This window comes from Carcharhinus amblyrhynchos, chromosome 11 (assembly GCF_965287045.1).
Source record: "Carcharhinus amblyrhynchos chromosome 11, sCarAmb.v2.hapA, whole genome shotgun sequence".
Lineage (NCBI taxonomy): Eukaryota > Metazoa > Chordata > Chondrichthyes > Carcharhiniformes > Carcharhinidae > Carcharhinus > Carcharhinus amblyrhynchos.
The window spans coordinates 56,395,360-56,421,594 of record NC_137334.1 but is presented as its reverse complement, the minus strand read 5'-3'; the positions used below and the strand labels follow the sequence as shown (position 1 = coordinate 56,421,594).

The 26,235-nt window shown below is 39.4% G+C and overlaps 1 protein-coding gene across 2 annotated transcripts in view; it reads right to left on the bottom strand.

The window, feature by feature from the left end:
• psmd14 (proteasome 26S subunit, non-ATPase 14) overlaps window positions 1–26,235 on the bottom strand; it is a 104,505-nt gene that overhangs the window by 22,398 nt on the left and 55,872 nt on the right. For both annotated transcript variants that reach the window (XM_080199159.1, XM_080199160.1), the window contains one exon: window positions 1,139–1,246. In XM_080199159.1, the coding sequence (XP_080055285.1) occupies window positions 1,139–1,246 (108 nt within the window). The remainder of the gene's footprint in view (window positions 1–1,138; window positions 1,247–26,235) is intronic.

Below are 26,235 nucleotides of genomic sequence, written 5' to 3'. Positions count from 1 at the left end.
ATTTGTAATGTTCTTTTCTACATATGTTGATTAGAATTTTTCATTTTATTTTCCTACCTAGTTGCTGCTGAGTTTTACTTCACATCAACAAACAGGCCTGGACTTAACAAAACTACAACTTTCAGTTTGAATAAACAATTGTTCCACAAAATCTAATCATGATTGTATTTCCTGCATTACTGAAACAAGTCCATATCAAATCCTTTTTCCTAAAATGTCTCCTGGACTTATTGAAGAAATCTTGGAACTGTGAATACTCTTGAAACACTTTTTAAATTATTTTTCTTGAAACATAAAGAGGCATGCAGTTGTCCTTAGATACATATTCCTTCTTAGGGAGCAGGTGCAATTACATGTGTTTTAAAGGGCATAAAAATACTCTACTTGTATATTGATTTAGCTGTGCATCTACAGAATACCATTCCTGTTGTAATGGTTTGAACAATGTCATGAAATTAACAAGAGAGGTCATTACAGCAGTCATAAAAGGGTCAGGGAACTATTCTCCTGAAACTTGCATGTATGGACTTGTCTATGCCCAGTGAAAACCCCTGGCACATTTTCTGCTCATTATCTTTGATAGTTGTATAGACTTCAATAAAAGTACAATTTAAAACAATAAGCCAAGCTCCTCTATTGATCTTCTTGCTTGATGGTATAATAGCATCAATAGACTTTTCTCACTGCAGTACTTAATTAGCATTTGCAAATCAAAAAGGCAGATAAAAAGTGTTAAAAGAATTTTTAATCTGAAATGGCCAAGCTAGGTGTTATTAGTGCAACATATACAACACTAAAGCGTAATGTACTCTAAGTTGTGTGCACATACAGCAACCCAGAAGGTACTGTACAGGCCATTCACCAGCTATCCCCTTCAGGATAATGCACATGGTGTGGCCATGCAAAAAAAGTTAAGGGTACTGTACATTCAGAAAGATAGGCTATGCGTGACAAAATTTAGAAGGGACATTGTTAAAGATTATGGTTGATACGGTATAAATAAGATCTTTTAAAATATAAAAGGCCCACTTTCTACTTCAGTAAATAACTCAGAATAAAATTTAAAACTTGCATTCTCGATAACTGCTTGTTTTAACTATATAAACAGAAATGTTAATTTACGGATGGAAATATTTACCTGGATAGATGGCTTGTTGAGATGACCAAGATTTGAAGTGGTTTGCCTTGGCTCATGTCCTAACACCATCATATTAGCATTGATCAGTCTAAAGGCATCAATAACAACCTATTTGAAAAAAAGGCAATAGTCATTCCATTTGAGCTTAAGAAAATGGTAAAACCTTGGTGTCACATCTGGCTTTGGCTTCCATCCAGACAAAGACTTAATGAAAAACCAAACAGAAGGAATTTCCTGCTGATTGTGCCATCGGCACACCACTTTATAACTTGTAATGCAAGGTGACATCAATTAAACACATAATTTGTATGGAGCATCAGTGGGGGAATATAAATATATAGTTATGAAAATGTGTTTGCTCACCTTGCAGCCTAGTTAGTTAAATAATTATTCATAACCCACATGTTTTGGGAAGGATACAATATTATTCATTCATCTCATCTTGATACATTAACGACAAAGTCTGTTGTTCTTACATGTATTTGCCAGCCAGATTTCATCTAATCAATATGAATGACAGGGAGTGAATAAGACTGAAAGTGAGCACAGGCTAAGGGATTATATGTAAAGCCCAGCACTGTCACATCAATGAAATGATCACAATACTCGAAATGACAACAAAATTATAGCCAGCAAGCAACTCCCTCTTGTATTCTACTCTAGTCATATGCCTTTGCTTATTCTGCCCAAGTAAAGAGTCTGTTGCTTGTCTGATAGATTAAGACGTCCTTCATCAGTGTCACAATCAGGACAAAACAAAGCATGATAAACTGAAGGCAAGGTCATCTGTGATTCACATCAGGTTACTTTGTAGCTAGCTAGCTTTACAGATCAATAAAATATTAATATGGATATATTTGGAGTATTAGACAGTAATAATCTACCCAATGCTACCCATACATAAGAAGGTTATTCTAAATTTTTATTCTAAATATTCCATTTGAGCTACAATAGTTGAAATCTGAAAAAAATTCCTTACTTATGAACCATAAAAAATTATGGGTTTCTATCCCGTCTCCATCTAAACACCCTAATCCACAACAAGGCTTCTCTCCAGTGACACTGGAAGCAATGTTTTTCCATTTCAAGACTTCCAATGTCGGAGCACATCAGCTTCTGCTATGGAAGAGGGAACACTACTTATCCACAGAGAAATACATGGACAATCACTGTGGTCATTAAGCCTTTATTAGCTCATTTTACCTGAGATGTATTTATTCATCATCCTAGGTGAATTCTGTTTACCCTTCTGTAGTATTAGCTGTTTTAAACCACATTTTCACAATCTTCATTTTTAGTGTAAAGATAAACATGTGAAATATTTAGTTCAAATCCAAATTCCCTGTAAACTTAATCACTGTTTATCAGAAACAAATGGCATTTGATCGCATTAGATATGCTAGGTTCATGGCAAATGCATATCGAGAAGCAAAATTAGTTCACTGGATTACAGTGAAATTCTAGTTAATGAACTGTTAATGTTCCAGTACTTTAGATATTAAACAGTGCTCTCACTTTTAATAAAAATTTGAATACTTAGGACTATGACAGTAATAAAACCAAATCCATGTTAACTGTAATCAGATACTGCATTCATGTAAAGTGGGCCATATACAAATTGCGAAAGCAGTTCAAATTATCTCAACGTTTCCAAGTTCAAAAAATATCCAATAATTCAACCCTAATTGGTGCTTTAGTTCTATAACCTGCCTGGCCATCAAGTGAGTTGGGGCCAGGGAAGCAATGCTTCCACTGTATTGAATGTTATTGGGTAGAGCGTTTCATGTCCCATCCTGGAAATTCTCTATTCTGCCTTCGTCCATTGGGAAAAAGATACAAAAGTCTGAGGTCACATACCAACCAACTCAAGAACAGCTTCTTCCTGGCGGCTGCCAGACTTTTGAATAGACCTGCCTTACATCAAGTTGATCTTTTTCTACACCCTAGCTATGACTGTAACACTACATTCTGTGCACTGTCCTTTCCTTCTCTATGCACAGTATGCTTTGTCTGTATAGCACGCAAGAAACAATACTTTTCACTGTACACTAATACATGTGACAACAATAAATCAAAATCAAATCAAAAATTGGGGTAAATGTCCCTTATGCAAGATGCTGTGTAATAATAATTGTTCAAAAAATGACTGATATCATTCATGGTTTGAAAATTAAACATTAAATCAGATGAATGGGACACTTACAAATACACTAAGTACTTACTATGAGCACATTTATTTGTATTTCACCGGTTGTAATTAAACATCCCTCCATGCTGCCAAGCTTACTTTTTTAGACCAGGTCAATTTGGAGGGATTTCAAATCAACTTACTCTTGGGCCCAAGAATGGTCCACTTTTCATCCAACTTCCATTACCTGATCATATCAACCCCAGTTGCCTTCAGGACCTAACGTTTTACTGACTGTCAAACAACCTTTGAATTTAGCTTTTGGTAAATTATTCTTTCTGGAAAGTTTCTTCCAACCAAAAAAAAGACCAATACAACCAGGGCTGCAGATGAAACGTAATAAATATTTTTGAGTGTTATAAAAGCAAAAATGAGTACTAACTCAAGTTTAGAAAGAACAGAAACGATAAAGGAAGAAAGAGAGATGATGGCAAAGTTAGTGAAGTTCTAAAACACGCTCCAAAGATGTGCAGGTTAGGTTGATTGGCCATGTTAAATTGTTCCTTCATGTCAAGGTAAATACATGGGGTTACAGTGATTGGGCCTGGGTGGGATTGTTGTCGATGCAGGTTCGATGGGCCGCACGGCCTCCTTCTGCACTGTAGTCATTCTGTGATTCAGTGTTCTAAGTACAAGATGATTACACTAATATATTCCTAATGTTTAAATAATTTTTGTCAACATATTTATTTCAGCATCAAGAAGTGAGAACCAAAAAAGTGCCTTCCTAAATCTCATAACTGTCCACTGACATTAATATTCTCCATCAAAACTAGTTTTTGCCACTAATATTCACCCCCACCAACTTCAAGTATTTACTGATTTAGCTGTGACTGCAAGATCATCTTCCTTAATCTCAGCTCATGTCAGAGAATACATACATCTGTAAAACTGCTGCCAAATGGGAAACAATGCTACATACAGACCAACAAACCAAACTTATGAGGACAAAACACTCATTTAAATATTGCAGAAATTTTCAATATCTAAAGATTAAGCTCCTCTTTCAACTCAACACTTTATAAAACTAACTATCATACAAAGATTTTAAAATAAGTCTTCTGCAACCAAATGCCAAGAGTTTTTAATGATTATTTAGCAAATATCACCATCCCTACAATTGAAAACAACTCCCAGAATATAATATAAATACTGAGAAGCAGAATTTTACCACTGAAATATTATCTTAAACCTCTAGGTGCAGAATAATTAACTCTTTAGTCTTGGAGGAGATGGGAAATGAATGAAATTTGAACTACTATCTTTATACACTTGCCAGATGAAAGAAAGAATTCTGAGGATAGAAAACTCTTAAATATATGGAGTTACTCTTTATAACAGAGCCAAGAAACCTATCTGGGAATTTTTGACTTGTCAACTTAGAACTTAGTTAAAACAAGTTGAAATGATTTTTAATAAAATCAAAATACTGTGGATGCTGGAAATCTGAAAAGAGAGCAAGAAACAAAGTTAATGTTTTAAATCTGCATGACTCAAAATAAAGAGGAGTTATACAGACTCAAAGTGTTAACTGTTTTTCTCTCCACAGAGGCTACCAGAACAGCATTTGCTGTTTTTATTTGAAATTATTCTTCGTGGAATTGAGTGAGAACCACTGAAAATAGGAATCTTATTAAAAAGAACAGGGAGCACAAATTCAAGGATGATCAGATATAACAAAGATAAATAATATGAACACTTGAGATGTAGTTGATACATATTTAAATTTTCAGTGAACTCTTAGGAAGTTTCCATGACAATGGGGTTGCGATCAGGTGTCATAGCAAAACAAACTTTTCTTTATCTTTCCAATACCAATTGATTTTTTGTGAATGTCCTATCTTGTGCTACTTTTACAACATCAAAATAAGTTCCTCTGATGTTTCAGCAAGTTTATTCAGAAATTAGGACAAACAGATCAGGATGCTTCCGAGGCTGTATCTCTAATATTTGCCACACTGTCTTTCTCCTGAGACAGTAACACCAGCAAATTAGGAGGAAGGCTCACTTCTGATCACTATGAATTTTACAACAGATGTGATACTTCCCAAGGTCAAATAATGTGCCAATCACTTACATAGAAGGCATACTTTTGTTTCAAAATAAAAGTGGTTGAGACATCAGTGAAAAGCCTGAATTGTCATGTTACTAAAATACTGAGGATTAATGACTAACAAAGGATTTGGTTCAGATCCATCATAACCATAACCGGGACACAGACAAGCTGCAGAGCTGGGCTGAGAGGTGGCAAATGGAGTTTAATGCAGAGAATTGTGAGGTGATTCACTTTGGTAAGAGTAACAGGAGTACAGAATATAGGGCTAAAGGAAGGACTCTTGGTAGCGTCGACGAGCAGAGAGATCTCGGTGTACGTGTGCATAGATCCCTGAAGGTTGGCACCCAGGTCGATAAGGCTGTTAAGAAGGCGTACGGTATGTTAGCTTTTATTGGCAGAGGGTTTGAATTTCAGATCTGTGAGGTCATGCTGCAACTGTACAAAACTCTGGTGTGGCTGCACTTGGAGTATTGTGTACAGTTCTGGTCGCCTCATTATAAGAAAGATGTGGAAGCATTGAAAGGGTGCAGAGGAGGTTTACTAGGGTGTTGCCTAGGATGGTGGGAGGGTCTTATGAGGAAAGGCTGAGGGACTTGAGGTTATTTTTTGTTAGAGAGAAGAAGGTTAAGAGGTGACCTAATTGAGGCATACAAGATGATCAGAGGGTTAGACAGGGTGGGCAGTGAGAACCTTTTTCCTTGGATGGTGATGGCCAACATGAGGGGACATAGTTTTAAATTGAGGGGTGGTAATTAAAGGACGGATGTCAGAGGTAGGTTCTTTACTCAGAGGGTAGTAAGGGCGTGGAATGCCCTGCCTGCAGCAGTTGTGGACTCGCCAACTTTAAGGGTGTTCAAATGGTCAGTGGATAGGCATATGGATAACATCGGAATAGTTTAGGTTAGAGAGTCATTAGGTTGGTTCCACTGGTCGGCGCAACATCGAGGGCCGAAGGGCCTGTACTGTGCTGTAATGTTCTATGTTCTATCATCGTTAGGAAATCTCACTCAGCTCTACACAATTCTGTCACGTATATGCACCTAGATATAAAAATCCATTTTAATTGGGACCTGAAAAGGGACAGAAGAGCATACCTCATAAATGGTGAAAAGCTAGAAACAATAAGGTTTATATACTCAGATCAGATATCAACAACAGGTACAAACTCCAGTCAAAAAACTAATAGAATTTTGGCCATTGTATCTACAGGACTGAGCTTCAAGAGGATACTCATGATTTAGTTATACAAAGCCATGGTTAAACCACATGGTTACATCTGAAGAACTGTGAACGGTTCTGGACAACATGCTGTGGAAATGACATTTTGACCTGAGAGAGAGTGCTACATAAGCTTCACAGAAGTATACCTGCACCTCAAGTATCAAAGCATGTTGACAGATTAAACTACAGTTGTAGTCCCTGAAATTTAAAAGGTTAAGGGGTGATTTGATCAAAGTTTTCAGAACATTAAGGGGAAAAGATAAGGCAGATAGGGAGCAGTTTCCTACATAATATGCCATTTGCAATGTCGCTAAGATCTGTTTTGGTACTGGCAGGGGTGGAAATTTGATTGGCAGAATTCAAGCATTGAGTTCAAGGAAGGCACATATGGATTTTGGAGACTACAGCAAGTTCAAGAACTTATGGAGAGAAAATGGGTGTTAAAGATGTGGTGATTTGCAAGGGTGACAGGGGCAAGTATTTTTTTTCAGGACAGAGATAATGATGGTCGATTTGAAGGACAGAGGGCCTGTACCTGAAGGGAGAGAAGCAGTAACAATATTAGCTTATATGTGAGTCAGGAAGGGAAGTTGCATGGTCAGCGGTTTAGTGGAAACAGAGTTAAATAGGAGGGAGTTTCATGGGCAGATAAGCTCAGACATGAGAGGAGTTGAGAGAGAAACTCAGATGTGAGATTAGGAAGGACTAAGATAGGGGAAACCTTGGGGATTATAGTGAAAAGATTTGTCAAGGACTCCAAAGTAAACATTCTCCTCCATTTTTCTGCATAGAACATAGAGCACTACAGCACAAACAGGCCCTTCGGCCCACGAGTTGCGCCAATCACATCAACACCTATCTATAACCCCCAATCCCATAAAACCCCATATACTCATCCAGAAGTCTTTTAAAAGACCCCAGCGAGTTCGCCTCCACCACCACTGACGGCAGCCGATTCCATTCACTCACCACCCTCAGTGAAAAACTTACCCCTAACATCACTTCTGTACTTTCCTCCCCGCACCTTAAACCTGTGTCCTCTCGTAGCGACCATTTCAACCCGGGGAAATAGCCTCTGAGAATCCACCCTATCTATTCCTCTCAACATTTTATAAACCTCTATCAGGTCGCCTCTCAACCTACGTCTCTCCAGGGAAAAGAGACCCAGTTCCCTCAACCTAACTTCATAAGGCATGCCTCCCAGTCCAGGCAACATCCTTGTAAATCTCCTCTGTACCCTTTCAATAGCTTCTACGTCTTTCCTATAGTGAGGCGACCAGAACTGCGCACAGTACTCCAAATGAGGCCTGACAAGGGTCTTATAAAGTTGCAGCATTACCTCCCGACTCCTAAACTCAATCCCTCGATTTATGAAGGCCAGTACACCATACGCCTTCTTGACCACCTCTTCCACCTGCGAGGCCGATTTAACAGTCCTGTGGACCCGGACCCCAAGATCCTTCTGCTCCTCAACACTACCAAGACTCCTGCCCTTGATAGTGTACTCGTTCATCCCGTTGGTTCTGCCAAAATGGATGACTACGCATTTATCCGCGTTGAAGTCCATCTGCCACTTCTCCGCCCAGTCCTGCATCCTATTTATGTCCTGCTGCAACTTTTGACATCCTTCCAGACCATCCACAACACCACCGACCTTCGTGTCATCAGCGAACTTACTTACCCATCCTTCCACTTCCTCATCCAGGTCATTTATGAAAATGACAAACAGCAAGGGTCCTAGAACAGATCCCTGGGGCACTCCACTGGTGACTGACCTCCATTCAGAAAAAGACCCATCCACAACCACTCTCTGCCTTCTGCAGGCAAGCCAGTTCTTGATCCACAAGGCCAAAGGCCCTCGGATCCCATGCCCTCTCACCTATTTGCAGTTGACAAATATTTGATATCCTTGTCCGCAACAGCTCTCCACCAAAATCTTGCTGGGTAAAACCACACTCATCTAATTCCATTCTTATCTAGGCAATCATAGGCAGAGAATTGCATGCAATTGCTTCTCTTCCTCGTTCCCACCCTGCCCCTCACTAAAGACCTATTCTTGGCTTCTTACAAGCTCATCCACAGGCTGCCGCTTAGCGAAACCATAACATCAGGTTCCACATGTAACCTGACAGGACCCAGCTCATTATCACCACCAACGTTCACTCAATGCCTCTAAATGATCAGATTATTTGTTTGACATCCAGTACTGGAGGTGTTGAAATTTCCTCCAACGAAATTATTCAAAGACCAAGGTCAGTGGGGGAAGGAACCTTAGCAGAATTTGTCAAAATGTAATTTCTGGCAAGAAAACTACTGCCCTTTGTCTTCTCCAGATCTACAACCCTTCAAAATTCATTGCACCTTTGCAGAACACCCTTCAGCAGGCTTTGAAGGCTTGGGACTTCCCCCTTTAACCATCCTACTTTACAACTCTCTTCTTTCCTTTAAAATACTCCATAATACCTGAGGCTTTGACCACGTTTTTGACTACTTGCCCCCATTTCTCTTTATTCAACTTGGTATCAAGTTTTCTTTTTTAGCACACCTATAAAGCACCTTAGGATGTTCACTAAATTAAAGACAATTAAAGGCACTTTAAAAAAGCACAGTAAAATTATGTAAATTTAAGAGATAGGGAAAAAATTATATATATTGTAATTTTAAAAATACTACAAATGGTTGTGAATGTAGACCAGTCCATCACACAAACCAGCCTCCCAACCATTGACTCTGTCTACACTTCCTGCTGCCTTGCCACTGCAGGAATTAAGGACCCTATGCAACCCAGACCATCCTCTCTTTCACCTTCTTCATCAGGAAAAAGATACAAAAGTCTGAGGTCCCATACCAACCAACTCAAGAATAGTTTCTTCCCTACTGCCATCTGGATCTACCTTGCATTAATTTGATCTTTCTCTACAATCTAGCTATGACTTTAACACTACATTCTGCACTGTCTTGTTTCTTTCTCTATGAATAGTATGCTTTGCATAACGTGCAAGAAACAATACTTTTCACTGTATACAAATACATGTGACAATAATAAATTAAATCAAACCAAAATTGTGAAAAAATTTTTAATGATATTTGTGTTTTTTTTAAAATCAAAGCCATTAATGTCAAAGATCCCCACAAAAGTATTTTTAACACTGGATAAAATCAGAGTTATAATACAATTAAATTTTATTTATATTTTGTAACCAACTTCAACGACTGTTCAAAGTGGGCAGTAATTATGTTAAAAATGCTCACTATTTTGAAAAAAATAATCAGGCCTACTAATGAGGTTCAGTTGTTAAGTTAATTGTACGTATATCAGCAGCACAAATCCACTCTCTGCATTAAAATATCTGAAATTTGAAACAAATCTTTAAGATTGGTCACAAATGCAAATACCATCTCACAATACAATATCATTCAGTACTACTGTTAAACAATGAATTAAAATTGTTTCTCAATAACTCTCAAATATTATAAATTAAAACAGATTAATTCACTTGAAACATATTCAGTGATTGAAGTATTTACTACAAATTGACTGTATCACAATAGTAATTCCTTTGAGGCAAATCACACACTCAATAACCAGCAGCCTGAAATTACTCTTAAATAAAGAAAACAGAAAAAAGTCTATCAGTTCAGCAAGAGGTTGTACTGTAATTGCTATTTTGTTAGAAGAATGACTCTGTTCTTCCTCAAGCAATCATTTCCCTTAAGTAGGGCACATTAATATAATAGACTCATTAATGTCCAACATGTTAATGAGCACCAGGTAAGCAAGGTGTTAATAACACTGCAGTGAGGCTCAAAAGTGGCCCTGGAGGAACTCTTTTTAACCATGCATAACCTATCGACTCTATTTCAGTTTTTTTAAAGAGAACCATGATATAAATGGCAAATAGGCCACCTTACCAAGAGGTCTTGAATACTACACAATAAAGTAATAACAGAAATTAAGTGCAATAAACAACAGCACTGCTACAAATAATAATGGGAATTATGGAACACCATATCATACAAAGTATCAGTTGTGGCTCCTGACAGTCTATATTTAAGGCCTCTTAGAAATATATAATAGCATCACTATTATGAACTCTAAGTTTGATTTGTTATTAATTTTATCATAGAACATTTGATTACAAAAATGCTGAAGTGTGACATGTGCAATTTAAGATTAAAGATGTAGTGGTTAAAAATATAACAAAATATTTCATTAAAGGAATGTTAACCGTTGATCAAGATCAAGCTACACTTCAAAGATTTACTGCGAGAATAAGGATATCGTCAAATTAAAGTTATCCAATAATCACACTATATGTTTTGATGTGTATTGTTAAGATTTCCTTAATAATCTATTACAGCATTTTCCCAATAACTTATGTTTGGACTCTATAGTTGACTGTTTCTCTCCTTGAAAAGCAATGTAATATTTGCCAATTTCCACTCTAATCAAGCCATTCCTGAATCTAAGGAATTTTCACACCCAACCCATGCACTCTCTCTTTTAGAATCCTAAAATGTAGGCCATTTGGTCCTGGGGATTTGTCTGATTTTAGTCCCTTAAATTCTACCAATACTTTTTCTCTGTTGATAATAATTTCCTTACTATTAGCCCATAGGTTACCATCTATTTCTGGAATGTAACTTGCATCTTCTGTGGTGGTTTTGGATTCATTATTGTGCAATGAGACAGGATTAATTTATGATCTTGTGGTAAAGGAACCTTTAGGGGAGAGTGATCATTGCACGCTTTGAATTTCAAGTTTGAGGGCAATAAACATGAGTCCCACACTAGTGTTCCTCTGTTAAACCAAGTTAATTACATAGGATGAAGACAGATTTGGACTTAATGGACTGGGCAGAAACCCTAAAGGATAGGATAGTTGATGAACAGATATTTGAGATGTTCAATTCCTCTCAACTAAAATATTTTCCAGAGAGGAAGGAAGATTGTAAGAGAAGGGAAATTCATTCATAGCTAAGCAAGGAGGTTAAAGATAACACAAAGTCAAACACTAAGGCATACTATATTGTAACGGTCAGTGGCAGGCTGGCAGACTGGGGAACTTGTAAAGACCAACAGAGGGTTACTAAAAATGTAACAAGAGCAAAAGTGAATTATGAAAGAAAATCGAGTGCAAAATATAAAAAAATTACAGCAAAAGGTTATATAAGTGTATAAAAAGGAAGAGGGTAGTTAATGTCAATGTTGGTCCCTTGGAGAATGAGACTGGGGAGTTAATAATTGGGAGCACAGAAATGGCAGAGATACTGAATCAATATTTTGCCTCGGTTTTCACTGTGGTAGCCACTAGAACTGTGCCAATACTAACAGGTAATGCAGAGGTTGTTGAAAAGGAAAAATTTAAAACAATCACCATCACTCGGGAAAAAGTACAGAGCAAGCTACTGGGATTAAAGGCAGGTGAGTCCCCATGGCCTGATGGCCTGCATTCTAGGGTCTAAAAGGAAGTGGAAGCAGATATAGTGTGGCCATTGGTTGTAATATCCAAAATTCCCTGGATTGGAAAAAGGCTAACATAATGCCCCTGTTCAAAAAGGGATAAAGACAGAAAGCAGGAAACTACTGTCCAGTTATTTTAACATCATTGGAAAACTGTTGGAATCCATTATTAGGGAAGTTGTTTCAGGACACTTGAAAGTCAAAAGATAATCCATCAGAGTCAGCCTAGATTTAAGAAGGGTAAAGCATGTTTGACTAATTTTCTGGAGTTCTTCCAAGCAAAGTTGATAAATGGGGCCCTGTAGATGTAGTATATCTGGACTTCTAGACGATATTTGATGAGGTGCCACACAAAAGGGTAATACACAAAGTACAGTTCCACTGGGTTGGGAGTAACATAATAGCTTGGAAAAATGATTGGGTAACCAACAAAAGAGAGTGGGGATAAATGGATCTTTTTCTAGTTGGCAAGCTGTAATAAGTGGGTTCAGTCCTCAGGTTCCAACTATTTCCAAAATATACTAATGCCTTGGATCCACAGATAGAATACGCTTTAGCCAAATTTGCAGATGACACTAAAATAGGTGGGAGAGCAAGTTGCCATGAGGAAATAAGAAATTTACAATGGATATGGATAGATTAGGTGAGCCGGCCAAAATCTGGCAGATGGAGTTTAACATGGATCAGTATGAGGTCAGAGGAATAAAAAGGCAACTTATTGAATGGAAACTTCAATGCTTTGTTGCAGAGCGATCTGGATGCCCTTGTAGATGAATTGCAGAAAGTTAGTATACAGGTGCAGCAGATAATAAGGAGGGCAAATGGAATTTTGGCATTCGTTCCTAATGGAATAGAGTATAAAAGTAGGGAAGTGCTCTTGCGACTGTAAAGGGCATTGGTAAGACCACATTGGGAGTACTGTGCGCAGTACTGGTCCCTTTACTTGAAGTAGGATGTAAGTGCATTACAGGCTGTTCAGGGAGGCTTCACTGGATTGATTCCAGGGATGAAGGACTTGTCTTAGGCCTATACTAGCTGGAGGGAGATGAGTGAGGAAATAATGGTGGTACAGTGGTTAGCACTGCTGCCTCAGTGCCAGCGACCCTGGTTCCATTCTGGCTTTTAGTGACTGTGTCTGTGGAGTTTGCACATTCTCCCCATACCTGCATGAGTTTCCTCTGGGTGCATTGGTTTCCTCCTACAGTCCAAAACAATATGCAGATTAGATGAATTGGCCATGATAAATGTGTGAGGTTACAGGGATAGACCAGTTTTAGGCTAAGGGGTGGCATATTTCAAATAGAAATGAAGAGCAATTACTTCAATCAAAGGGTTGTGAATCTGTGGAATTCTCTACTCCAACATGCAGCGGACACCAGAACACTAAACAAATGAGGGTTTTTTAATTAGAAGCAGGATGAAGGGTTATGGGGAGCAGGCAGAAAGGTGGACATGAGGCCAAGATTAGATCAGCCATGATCGTATCGAATGGCAGAGCAGGCTCGAGGGGCTGAATTAGTTGCTCCTGCTCCTAGTTCTTACGTTCTACTATGAAGACAGCCAAAATATTTGTTAAATGTCTCTGTCATTCCTTCTAAAAGATTATTTATTAGTGTCACAAGTTGGCTTATGTTAACACTGCAATGAAGTTATTGTAAAAATCCCCGGGTCGCCACACCCCAGTGCCTATTCAGGTACACTGGGGGAGAATTTAACCAATGCACCTATCCAAATTGTCTTTTGGAGTGTGGGAGGAAACCAGAGCACCCGGAAAAAACCTCTGTAGATACAGGGAGACATGGGCAGACGCTATACAGACAGTGACCCAAGTGAATCAAACCTGGATCCCTAGTGCAGAGAGGCAGCAGTGCTAACCACTATGCCATCCAGTGATTATCATTCCCCCTTGTGGAGCACTGCCCCTTCACGACTCACCCGATGAAGGGGCAGCACTCCAAAAGCTCATGCTACCAAATAAACCTTATGACATTACTAATTTAACCTTGTTTCATTATATAATACCAGGTCTAAGATGGCTTTATCCTGATTTGGTTCCATGATATATTAATCCAAGAGATTGTTATAAAAACATTCTATAAACTCATCTTCTCTTGCCAATTTTGTCCCAGTCTGCATGAAAATGAATGCCCCCCACGATTCTTACAGTTCTCTTTGTTACAAACTCTAATAATTTATTTTTTAATGCACTGCCCAATGGTATAAATACTGTAAGGGGGTCTATAAACCTTTCCCACCAGTGCTTTCAGACTCTTTCCATTTCTAACTTCCACTCACTCTGACTCTATGACATGATCTTCTGAGGACAGATCTTTTCTTACTGACGCCCTTATGTCATCTTTTACTTGCCTCGTTTGCTATTCTGTTTCCAAAATCTTGGGTACATTGCAATATTTATTTCACATCCTTCATCATCTAGCTACCATGTCTTTGTATGGCAATTGTATCTAAATCATTTACTTCTATTTGTATTATGTTTTTATTGCTGATGCTTTGCACATTCAGATAAAGAACCTTTAATTTTGTCTTTTTACTTCTATTCCCTTTAACGTCCTTATTTGCTGATGTATTTGATTTATTATTGTCCCATGTATTAGTATACAAGTGAAAAGTATTGTTTCTTGCACGCTATACAGACAAAGCATACTATACATTGAGAAGGAGAGTGCACAGAATGTAGTGTTACAGTCATAGATAGGGTGCAGAGAAGGATCAACTTAACATGAGGTAGGTCCATTCAAAAGTCTGATGGCAGCAGGGAAGAAGCTCTTCTTGAGTCGGTTGGTATGTGTCCTTAGACTTTGGTAGCTTTTCCCCAAGCAAGAAGGTGGAAGAGAATATGTCCAAAGTACGTGGAGTCCTTGATTATGCTGGCTGCTTTTCCGAGACAGCAAGAAGTGTAGACAGAGTCAATGGATGGGAGGCTGGTTTGCATGATGGGCTGGGCGTTGTTCACAACCCTTTATAGTTTTTTTGCGGTCTTGGACCAAGCTGTGATATAACCTGAAAGAATGCTTCCTTTGGTGCATCTGTAAAAGTTGAAGAGAGTCAGAGCGGACATGCCAAATTTCCTTAGCCTAAGTAGAGGCGTTGATGGGCTTTCTTACCAATAACGTTGGCATGGAGGGACCAGGAGAGGTTGTTGGTGATTTGGGCACCTAAAAACTTGAAGCTCTCGATCTTTTCCACTTCACTTCAGCTGATGTAGACATGGGCATGTCCTCCACCAAACGTCCCAAAACCAATGTTTGTAGGCATCTGTCTCTTCCTGTTTGACTCTGCTTTTCTTTACCCATCTCACTATATGAGTACCTTGACCATTCCCTTTGGATTCTAAATCTTCCTTCACCCAATACATCCTGCCCTGTTAGTATAAAGCCCAGTACACAGCCCTAGTTATAGAACTAGCCGCCTCCACCTTTGACATGCATTCTAGGACCACACAGACGTAGTGGGAGGGTATGGTGGTTGAAGGAATTGTAAGTGCACAATGTTGGCACGGGTGAAGTTAGGCACAGATAGTTGGGGTCATTGTCACTTGTAAGATGTGCACATGTCCCTAAATTAAATATTATTGTTCGTCACCACCGTAATGTCTCATATTATTTAATCTTCCTCCCTGTAGCATTCCACTTCTCCACATCTGGACACAGTTCTCCTCTCTGGCCTGCAATGTCAAGCAAACAGTTTGACCCACTCATTACGGATTTTTCTTTCAGAGTGATGGGACTCAGGCATGATTCAGTGAATCCTATATCCTCACTCCTAATCCACCTCTGGAGCTAAGGGGCACGGGAATGTAGCGCATACTCTCACTCAAACATAAACTGGGGTGATAGCAGACAGGCATGAATGAAACATAAGCAATAGTTGAGAAGCATCACACGCTACTCCTTGCTATGAGGCATCATCACCTTCCTGCATTAACTGGATAGCAGGCACTCAATGACTCCACAGACCCAAAACCCTGATGAGGAGGACCTCTGCAACCTTCATCTTCTGGTCACAGAGTGGTCATGACATCCTGCAGGGTGCTGTGCTGTTGGACAAGATGCTGCTCCTACTACACGAAGTGGGAGATGAATGAAAGCATTCACTCCTCACAGATTTCAGATCTGTCCTCTTGGATGCCCTGGTACTAGATGGACACAGTACTTCTCATCTCCTTTCTCCCTGTCAGAGGTTATGGTGCCCGATTCCCGTTTTTCAAAAGCATAGTAATTCTCACCAACTTGACATCACACTTGGGGTGGGAAGTTTCAACAATGATGTTAATCACATTAAATATACTATAATGGATTCCAATTCATACAGATCAGGTTTGTGCCCCTCATGGGCATGATCCTAACTGTGTCATCGGGGAGGGCCCAGGAAGATCGCGTTCCAAAATCTTGCCAGCGCAAATCACGTTTCTGGCCTTTTCTGAGATTTGGTGGCCATAATGGGATTTGCACTTGCGGCTAACAGACTACTAAATCCCTCACTAGATCTCACTCTGTCATAGTCTCCTTTCCATGAACCCCCTTAGTGCCGTTTAAAAATCTATCTTTATTTTAATTCCATTCCACTCCTGACTTGTGCCTTGTATATGGTGCACTGGCATTGGGATGTCTTCCTCACCACAGAATTCCCAGTCTTTGACCTTCTCTTGGAGCCACAGTATCTATATGGCTAGTCCAACTACTGTTTTGGTCATTGGTAAACCCCACCTCCCCCGCCCAGGTCTTGATCGTCAGGGATGTGAAGATGATAATACCATTAAACTTCAAGGCGAGATCACAGATTCTCTCTTGTTGGAGATGATCATTGTCTGTTTTGGGAATTGTTAAATGGTAAGAATGATTGAAAAGTACCAAGTTCGTTCACTTGTTATGGTTGGTGACTAGTGGAGTGCCCCAGGGGTTGCTGCTGGGGCCTCAGGTATTTACCATTTATATAGATGATCTGGAGGAGGGAACCGAGTGTATGGTGTCGAAATTTGCTGATGACACCAAGATTGGTGGAACGGCAAATTGCGTGGAGGGTGTGGAGAGTCTGCAGAAGGATCTAGATAGGCTGGGCGAATGGGCCAGGAAATGGCAAATGGAATTTAATGTTGGCAAGTGCGAGGTGGTCCACTTCGGTAGGAATAATGGTAGGAAGGACTACTACTTACGTGGCGAAAAACTGCAGCAGGCGACGGTGCAGAGAGACCTCAGGGTCCTCGTGCATGAGTCGCAAAAACCCAGCCTGCAGGTGCAGCAGGTGGTCAGGAAGGCGAATGGGATGCTGGCCTTCATAGCGAGGGGGATTGAATATGAAAGTAGGGAGGTCTTGCTGCAGCTGTATAAGGCATTGGTGAGGCCGCAGCTGGAGTACTGTGTGCAGTTTTGGGCGCTGTACTTATGCAAGGATATTTTGGCCTTGGAGGGAGTGCAGAGGAGGTTTACTAGGCTGATACCGGAGTTGAGGGGGTTGAGCTATGAGGAATGGCTGAATAAACTAGGCTTGTACTCGGAGTTTAGAAGAATGAGGGGAGATCTCATTGAGACATATAAGATGATGAATGGGATGGATAGGATAGAGGTGGAGAGACTCTTCCCGCTCAGAAAGAACAGTAGGACAAGGGGGCACAGCCTCAAGATAAAGGGGGGGCGGTTTAGAACGGAGTTGAGGAGGAACTTCTTCACTCAAAGGGTGGTGAATCTCTGGAATTCTCTGCCCGTTGAGGTGGTGGAGGCTGCCTCGCTAAATATTTTTAAGACACGGGTTGATGGGTTTTTGATAAGCGAGGGGATTAAGGGTTATGGGGAGAGGGCGGGAATGTGGAACTGAGCCACGATCTTATTGAATGGCGGGGCAGGCTCGAAGGGCTAGATGGCCTACTCCTGCTCCTATTTCTTATGTTCTTATGTTTCATCCTCCTCCATTTCCCAAGCTACAATTTGGCATGTGCATGCTCTTCCTCACCTTCATTACTTTTAAATCAAGACTCCTTGCACAATCCGCTATACTAGCTCCTTCTTCTCTAAGTCTCAGAAACCACGGAATACCCACCACTTTCCTTAAGTTTTCCTTCTTTCTACAATATCCACAATGGGCAAAAGTGTTTCACTTTGCGTGGCAATGGAAATATGGCTAACAGTTCCACAGAAGCATGGCATGAACTGTGCAAATTAAAATCAAGCTGAATTAATTTTTCATTAACTTACCAACATCAATGACCTGCGCTTGTGTGCAAGTGATTGAGACTTAAACGTGTTTTTCTAGCCAATATGAAGAGTCATATTTTGTTCAAAAATAAATGTTGATAAACCTGAAAATCTTCTCTTAAATAATAACTTACAAGTTTCTCCAAATTCTTCACCATGCAAAAATGCTTTGAAGAAAATCATTATCAGTTCTGTTAGCTCTGGGAAAGAACTAAATTTGCTTTTTTTGCTGATTATCACTGTGTGCAGCTGGGCAGACCAATAGATTTTTATTTCTCAGATTTTCTAAATTCATGTTAAAGGTCTGTTTTCTTGTTGAATAAATTTGGTTCTTATGCTGCTGTCTATTTCATACAACTAGACTCTAATGGCACCTTTAGTCTAAGCAGCACCCACAGATCAAAACATAGGACTAAGTGGGGGCTGATGATGCTATTTACATGTGTGATTCCTGCTGTCTTCTTGTTAGTAGCTTTAATATAATGGAAGACCTTGTCTGGTTTGTAATTAACACATCTTTATTGGAGAGATGTTTGGAAGTGATTGCTGTGAATTACTGGTAACAAGATAAACATAAGCATACACCATTTTCTGTTATGAGAAAAATATTGTAACTAAGATCAATAAATTGCAATGTAATATCCAATGAAGATGCTAAATCAGATACACGTAATTCTATATTTTTCGATTGCATACACTCGCATCGACTTTGCGTGTACAATCAACACTGTAGCAATAAGTACTTTAATAACATCATTCTTTACAGATTGTCTATAATGAAAGCAAATTTACACGAGTAAGAATTTTTAAAACTTTGAATCAAAATAAGCTTTGCAAAGTTGTGTGCACAGTATCACTGGATAAAAGTAAAAACCACATTCTTTGTTTATGTAAATTGTGATACTTTCAAAAGTTGCAAAATTAAAAGCTAAGACAAAATAAAAAACTGGGACAAAGCTCATCCAATTCCACGTAAGGAAAATCCATAAACAAAATAATGAAACATTGAAACATAAAATAACAAAATGGCATTTTATGAATCTTTCAAGCTGTAAAAAGATTAATGTCCCATCTAAAATTTCTTTTATCACCCACAATCGACCAGTTATCGACTACTCAGTTTGTTGCTGCTTACTTTAAAAATTAAGTGAAACGCGTGACCTTGAAAGTGTAACTAGGTTTTGTGGCCATTTGGTTATTTATGCTGCAGTGCACTGTCAAGCATCCAGAAGTGAAAAACATCATCCTCTGTCCCCAGTAAGCCCACAGCATAAAAAATTCAGATAAATCTTACTTTTCAAGCCATTTCTGATGAAAAGCACACAGAAATGAAACTGACTTATGCCAAATGAATATCACTGAATCACTGTGATTGTGAGTTTGGAGTTTGAAACAGTGAAATTATTTATAAAACATCAATTTTAGCCGAGGAAAAGAGATTCCTAAGAGTACAAGTGTGTGCATTTTCTTGTATTTTCCTTAGAGACTTCCTTGCTTTGTGTCCCCATTAATATAAACTTTAAAAGAGTGGATAGAAGGGTGGTAATAATCATGTAGATTCACCATGGGATCCTAGGGGCTTCACTGGTTAGCTTAAAACACTGCAGTTATTCACCTTCATGCAAGTGGAAGCACATTATCAGAAGATCTTGTAAACTTCCCTGAAATGGGAACATCAATTATGATTTCAATAAAATATCTAATACACAATGCCTGCTTTTCTTTCAACGTTTGATCTCAAACACTGTTGCGAACAATTACATTATGCAGTATTATTTAATTAGACTAATAATTGTCTATGAAGTAGGGTATCAAAAACATCTGTCACAATGTTGTATTTGAATATCTGGAATTTTGCATTTGCAATTAATATATGCAGAATGTAGGATGTGAAGAGGAATTAAATATGTTTGGCTTTCTTCAGAAATTCAACTTTTCCAGCTGCATAGAGACTTAACTGTTGCTTCCTGTGCGAGCTGCAGTTCCATAAGATCTGGAGAATGAATGTCCACTATGGTATTATAATTTGGGTATTTTCCTAACCTTTATCTACTGCTCATAGCAAACAGGCAGTTTCCTAAAGCAGACCAAATATCGCAGGAACCAAAACCAACAATTTTGTTAAATGGACAATATACCACAGGAATAACAATTACCACTGAATTACACATTGGAAATTATTTGGTAAGTGACTGTGCTGCTCAGTCTACTTCTGCAAAAGGCAGTAAACATAAACTTCATATCATATAAACAAAAAGTAGAAAAATTAGCATAGCCATCACCAATATCTTCATAATCAATTTCCTGAGGAGACCGCCTGTTGTGATGGACATAAAGGATCATCAATAGATCTATCCATGGGCTTCATGGAATACAAGCTGCCTTACTGAGCAAGCAGAGGGTCACCCAATGGGAAGCAGTCAGCTATTTTATCCTGTAACTTTACCCGGAGTTGTAGGTCCCGAGGTGAAGATATCTGACTGTAAGCCAAGGGAACGCTCTTTTCCTTTGGTTCACGATAAATGGTGTTGGTGACAGAAACAGGCATATAGCTGAATTATGACACAACCATTGATTGGAAATTCAAGTTACCTTAGTGCCACGGCTACTAGAGCAGGTCAGATCCTGGAGACACTTTGGTGAATCAGTCACCCCCTAACCTGTAAAAGCTTCTCCACCATCTACAGGGTACACGTTAAAAGTATGAAAGGGTACAATCCACTTGTCAAGATGGGCATAGATACACCACCACAGTAGCAACTCAGCACTATCCAGGGCAAGGCAAAGCAATCAGCTTTATTGATAGCCCAAACACTCATTCATTCTGCCCAGGATTTATGCACTATAGCAATAGCATACCACCTAAAAGATGCATTGCCGCAATTCAGGAAGGGCAGCCATGCCTCTGTTGATATTCAATCCTCTGAGTCACATCATTCAGGGTTCAAGTCCCACTCTGGAGCTTGAATGCAAACACTGACACTCCTGTGCAGTACTGAGGGAGCGCTATCTTGTCTTTCAGATGAGACATTCAACTGAACTTGTGTGCCTGCTCCAGTGGCTATAAAAGATCCCACAGCACTATTTTGAGGAAGCACAGGGAAATTGTTACCATTGTCCTGACCAATGTTTATCCCTCAATCAACATCACGAAGACAGATTATTTGGTTGTTATCACATTGCTGTCTCTGAGAATTTGCAAGGGCAAATACAACAGAGACATAGAAAATACAAGCAAAGTAGGCCAATTGACCCTCTGAGCTTGTTCTGCACTCGTTACGTTCATGGCTGATCATCCAACTCAACAGCCTGATCCCACCATTGCCTCATACCCTGTGATCCCCTTCACCCCAAGAGCTATACCTGACACCTTCTTGAAAACATACAATGTTTTGACTTCAACTGCTTTCTGGGGTAGCAAACTCCACTGGCTTACCACTCTCTGGGTTAAGAAATTTCTCCTCATCTCAGTACTAAAAGGTTTTCCCTTTATCCTCAGACTATGACCCTAATTCTGGACTCCCCCACCATCAGGAACATCCTTCCTGCATCTATCTAGTCTCACCCTGTCAGAATTTTATAGATTTGTGTGAGATTCCCTCCATATCCTTCGTGACTCCATCTTATATAATCCTAACTGACTCAATCTCTCCTCATACATTAATCCTACCTTGCCAGGGACGGCATGGTGGCACAGTGATTAGCACTGCTGCCTCACAGCTCCAAGGACCTGGGTTCAATTCTGGCTTTGGGTCACTGGCTACATGGAGTTTGCACATTCTCTCCGTGTCAGCGTGGGCTTCCTCCAGGTGCTCTGATTTCCTCCCACAGTCTAAAGATGTATGGGTTAGGTTGATTGGCCATGTAAGTTGATTCTAGTGTCAGGGGATTAGCACGGTACATATATGGGCTTATAGAAATAGGGCCTGGTGGGATCGTGGTCAGTGCAGACTCAATGAGCTGAATGGCCTCCGTCTGCACCGCAGAGATTCTATGGAATCAGTTTGGTAAAATGTTGCTGCACTCCCTCTAGTGCATGAATAAGGAGACTAAAACTGCACACAATATTCCAGATGTAGCCTCATACAAGACACCCTTTTGCCATGAAAGCCACATATATTTGCCTTCTTTACCATCTGCTGCACCTGCATGCTTACTTTCAGCAACTGGTGTAGGAGGACACCCAGGATTTGCTTCACATTCCACGCTCTTAGTTTATAGCCAGCTATTCAGGTAATAATTTGCCTTCCTGTTTTTGCTACCAAAGTGGATAACCTCACATTTATCCACATTATACAGCATCTGCCATGCACTTGCTCACTCACTTAGCTTTTCTGAATCACACTGCAGCAACTCTACATCCTCCTCAGAGCTCACCATCCCACCTAGCTTTGAGTCATCTATAAATTTGAAGAAATTACGTTTAGTTCTGTCATTTAAATCATGAAGAAGATATTGTGAACAGTTACATTTTCAAATTCCAACAGATTTGTCAAGCATGATTTCCCTCTTGTAAATCCATGCTGACTCTGTTTGATTCTCCCACTGTTTCCCAGATGCACTGTTATAAAATCTTTGATAATGGACTCTCGAATTTTCCCCACTACCAACATCAGGCTGACTGGTCTTTAATTCCCTGTTTTCTCTTTACCTCCCTTTTTAAATAGTGGGGTTACATTAGCTATCTTCTAATCTGTAGGAACAGTTCCAGAGTCTATAGAATCTTGGAAGCTGACCATCATTTTTTCCACCACTATTTCTAGGGCCACTTCCTTAAGCCCTTTAGTCTCCAATTCAGTATGGATTTCGAAAGGTACAATCTTGCTTGGCCTACCTTAATAATTTTTTTGAGAAAGTAACAGAAGGAGTAGACAATGGTAATGTAATAGATAGATGCAATTAACCTGAAATTTCAAAAAGCCTTTAATAAGGTTCCCCATAATATATTAACAAAGTCAAAAATTGCACAGTCAGGGGACAATTGAGCAGAAATGTTTGCTGGTTTGCTTCAAGACAAAAAACAGCGAACTGGGATAAACAATAGCTATTAAAGAGTGGCAGTAGATGGGAAGATTGGTCACTGCTGGACCAATGTGGTTCACAATTTGAACTCTGGAATCAAAAACACAATTTCTGAATTCGCAATAACACCAAATTGGAGAGTCAATGCTCATGAGTTCTGTAATAAATTACACAAGGACAGTAATAAACTTTCAGAATGGGAAAATAATTAGCAAATCAAGTTCAACACAGATAAACGTGAGCTAGGATATGTTGGTAAAAACAATAAGAAAGTCACTTATTATTTGGAAGATGTCATTCAGGAACAAAGGGATCTCAGAGTACAAATACACCAATCACAACAGGATGTGCCACAGGTTAACAAGGTCATAAAAAAGCATTCCAAAAACTAGGTTTTATTTCCAATGGAACAGAATTGAAAAGTGGGGAAATTATGCTAAACCTGCATTGAACTGTGGTTAGACAACACTTGGGAGTACTGTGCACAGTTCAGACGACCACATTATGAACAGGATATAATTGGCACTGAAAAGGGTACAGAGAAATTTACAAGGATGATACTAGAAATGCTTGGGCATCCATATCAGGAAAAATATGAACAAGATGGGTCGCTTTGCTGTTGAAAAAGGTGGCTGGAGGGTGACCTAATTGAGATCTTCAAAATAATGACAGACTTTGGTAGAGTGGATGCAGAGAGAAAGTTTCTTCATGTTAGGAATAGCATAACTAGAGGCTATTAATATAAGATAGTCACCAATGAATCCAACAGGGAAATTAGAAGCAACTTTTTACCCAAAGACTGGGAAGAATGTGGAACTCGCGACAACAGCAAGTTGTTAAATCGAATAGTAAAGATGCATTTAAGGGGAAGCTGGATACCCATATGGGGAAGGAGGGAATAGAAAGTTATGATGATAGATTTAGATGAGTAAAAATGGAGGAGGGCTCGAGTGGAGCATAAAAGCCTGCATGGACCAGATGGGCCAAATTACCTATTTATATGATGCAAGTCCTCTGTAATTCCATGAGTACATTGGTATGAGCAGAATAATAAAAAGCTTTATGTATTTGATTAGTTTCAGCTTTTAGCTATTATCTTGTCAGGGACAAAGGGAATCCTTTTCCAATTAAACTGCTTATTGAAGGTAATTTAAAATGAAAACACAAGCTCTAAGTATATATAATAGATATATTACTTTTCCTGAAGACAAAAGTTTCACTTTCAAAGTTCTGAAAATTTCTCTATAATTACAAATTCAAGAAAATGACAACTGATAAATTTGTCCAATATCTCCACAAATGTCAGAATGGAGAAGATTAAACCATTGGAAAGTTGCACACTACAGCAAAGAGAAGTCATCCAAGTTATAATGTTCAGTCACTAGTTCTGAACATATAACACAGCAAGAACCGTACGGCATATGCTATGAATTGCAGGCCAAAAGAGAAAATGCTGGAAAATCTCACCAGGTCTGGGAGGAGAGAAGAGTTGACGTTTCAAGTCCATATGATCCCATAAGTGGCAGTTTTGTTTTGCCTTTTCAGAAAGGAAAAAACATTTATAGTCATTTGCCTTTATGGAAAGCACCAGGTAGTGATTCAGTGAGAAATGCAGCATTGCGATGGCACATTGCTAATTCTTCTGATTGCACTGTAAGATGCCATGCCATTGGATCCACCAAACTTTTGATTTTGCTTGCCCGCGTTCAAACAAAGTTTTGCAGTGGTTCAGTTGAGAATAAGTTATATTGAACTTGAAACATGAACTACTGTTCTCTCTCCAGGCCCGTTTTGTTTTTCCAATACTTTTTGTTTTTATTTCGGATTCCAGCATCTGCAATATTTTGCTTTCATTTAACAGTAGCTCAGTTGATAGCATTCTTGGCTCCGATTCAGAAGTTTCAGAAGAATCCCACTTCAGGACTCGAGCACAAAAATAAATTCTGACTTATTGAGTGGGTTCCACATGTTGTACGTGTCATCTTTCAAACTGAACAATTCCAGTCTGCCCTCTCAGGTGGTTTCTATGGGACTATTTTGAAGAGCAGCACAGGAGTTTTCCCCAGTACTGTGGCCAATATTTATCCTTCAATCAACATCACAAATACAGGTTATCTTGCCATTTTCATATTGTCGTTTGTGGGAGCTAACTGTGTGACAACTGCTCCATTTCCTACATTGCAACAATGACTGCACTTCAAAAGCTATTTCACTGACATTGGGACATTGAGTTGATTTATTATTGTCACATGTATTAGTATACAGTGAAAAGTCTTGTTCCTTACACGCAATACAGGCAAAGCAACCGTAGACAGGGAAGGAAAGGAGAGAGGTTGCAGAATGTATTGTTACAGTCATAGCTAGGTGTAGAGAATGCAAGGAGATCTATTCAGAAGTCTGATGCTTGCAAGGAAGAACCTGTTCTTGAGTCAGTTTTTTATGCCATCTCAGACTTTTGCATCTTTTCCCAATGGAAGGTGGTGAAAGAAAGCATGTCTTGGGTTTGTGAGGTTCTTGATTATGCTGACTGCTTTCTCAAGGCAGCAGGAAGTGTAGACAATGTCAATGGATGGGAGGCTGATTTGAGTGATGGGCTGGGCTTCATTCATGACCATTTGTAGTTTCCTGTGGTCTTGGATAGAGCAGGAGCTAGACTAGAAACTGGAATGCTTTCTATGGTGCATCTGTAGAAGTTGGTGAGAGTTGTAACAGACATGTCAAATTTCCTTAGTCTCCTGAGAAAGTAGAGGCATTGATGGATTTTCTTAATTCTAGCGTCCTCATAGAGGGACCAGGACAAATTGTTGTTGATCTGGACACCTAAAACTTGGAGCCCTCGACCATTTCTACTTCTCCCCCATTGATGTAAACAGGGGCATGCCCTCCACTATGCTTTCTGAAGTTGATAACTATCTCCTTTATTTTGTTGACACTGAG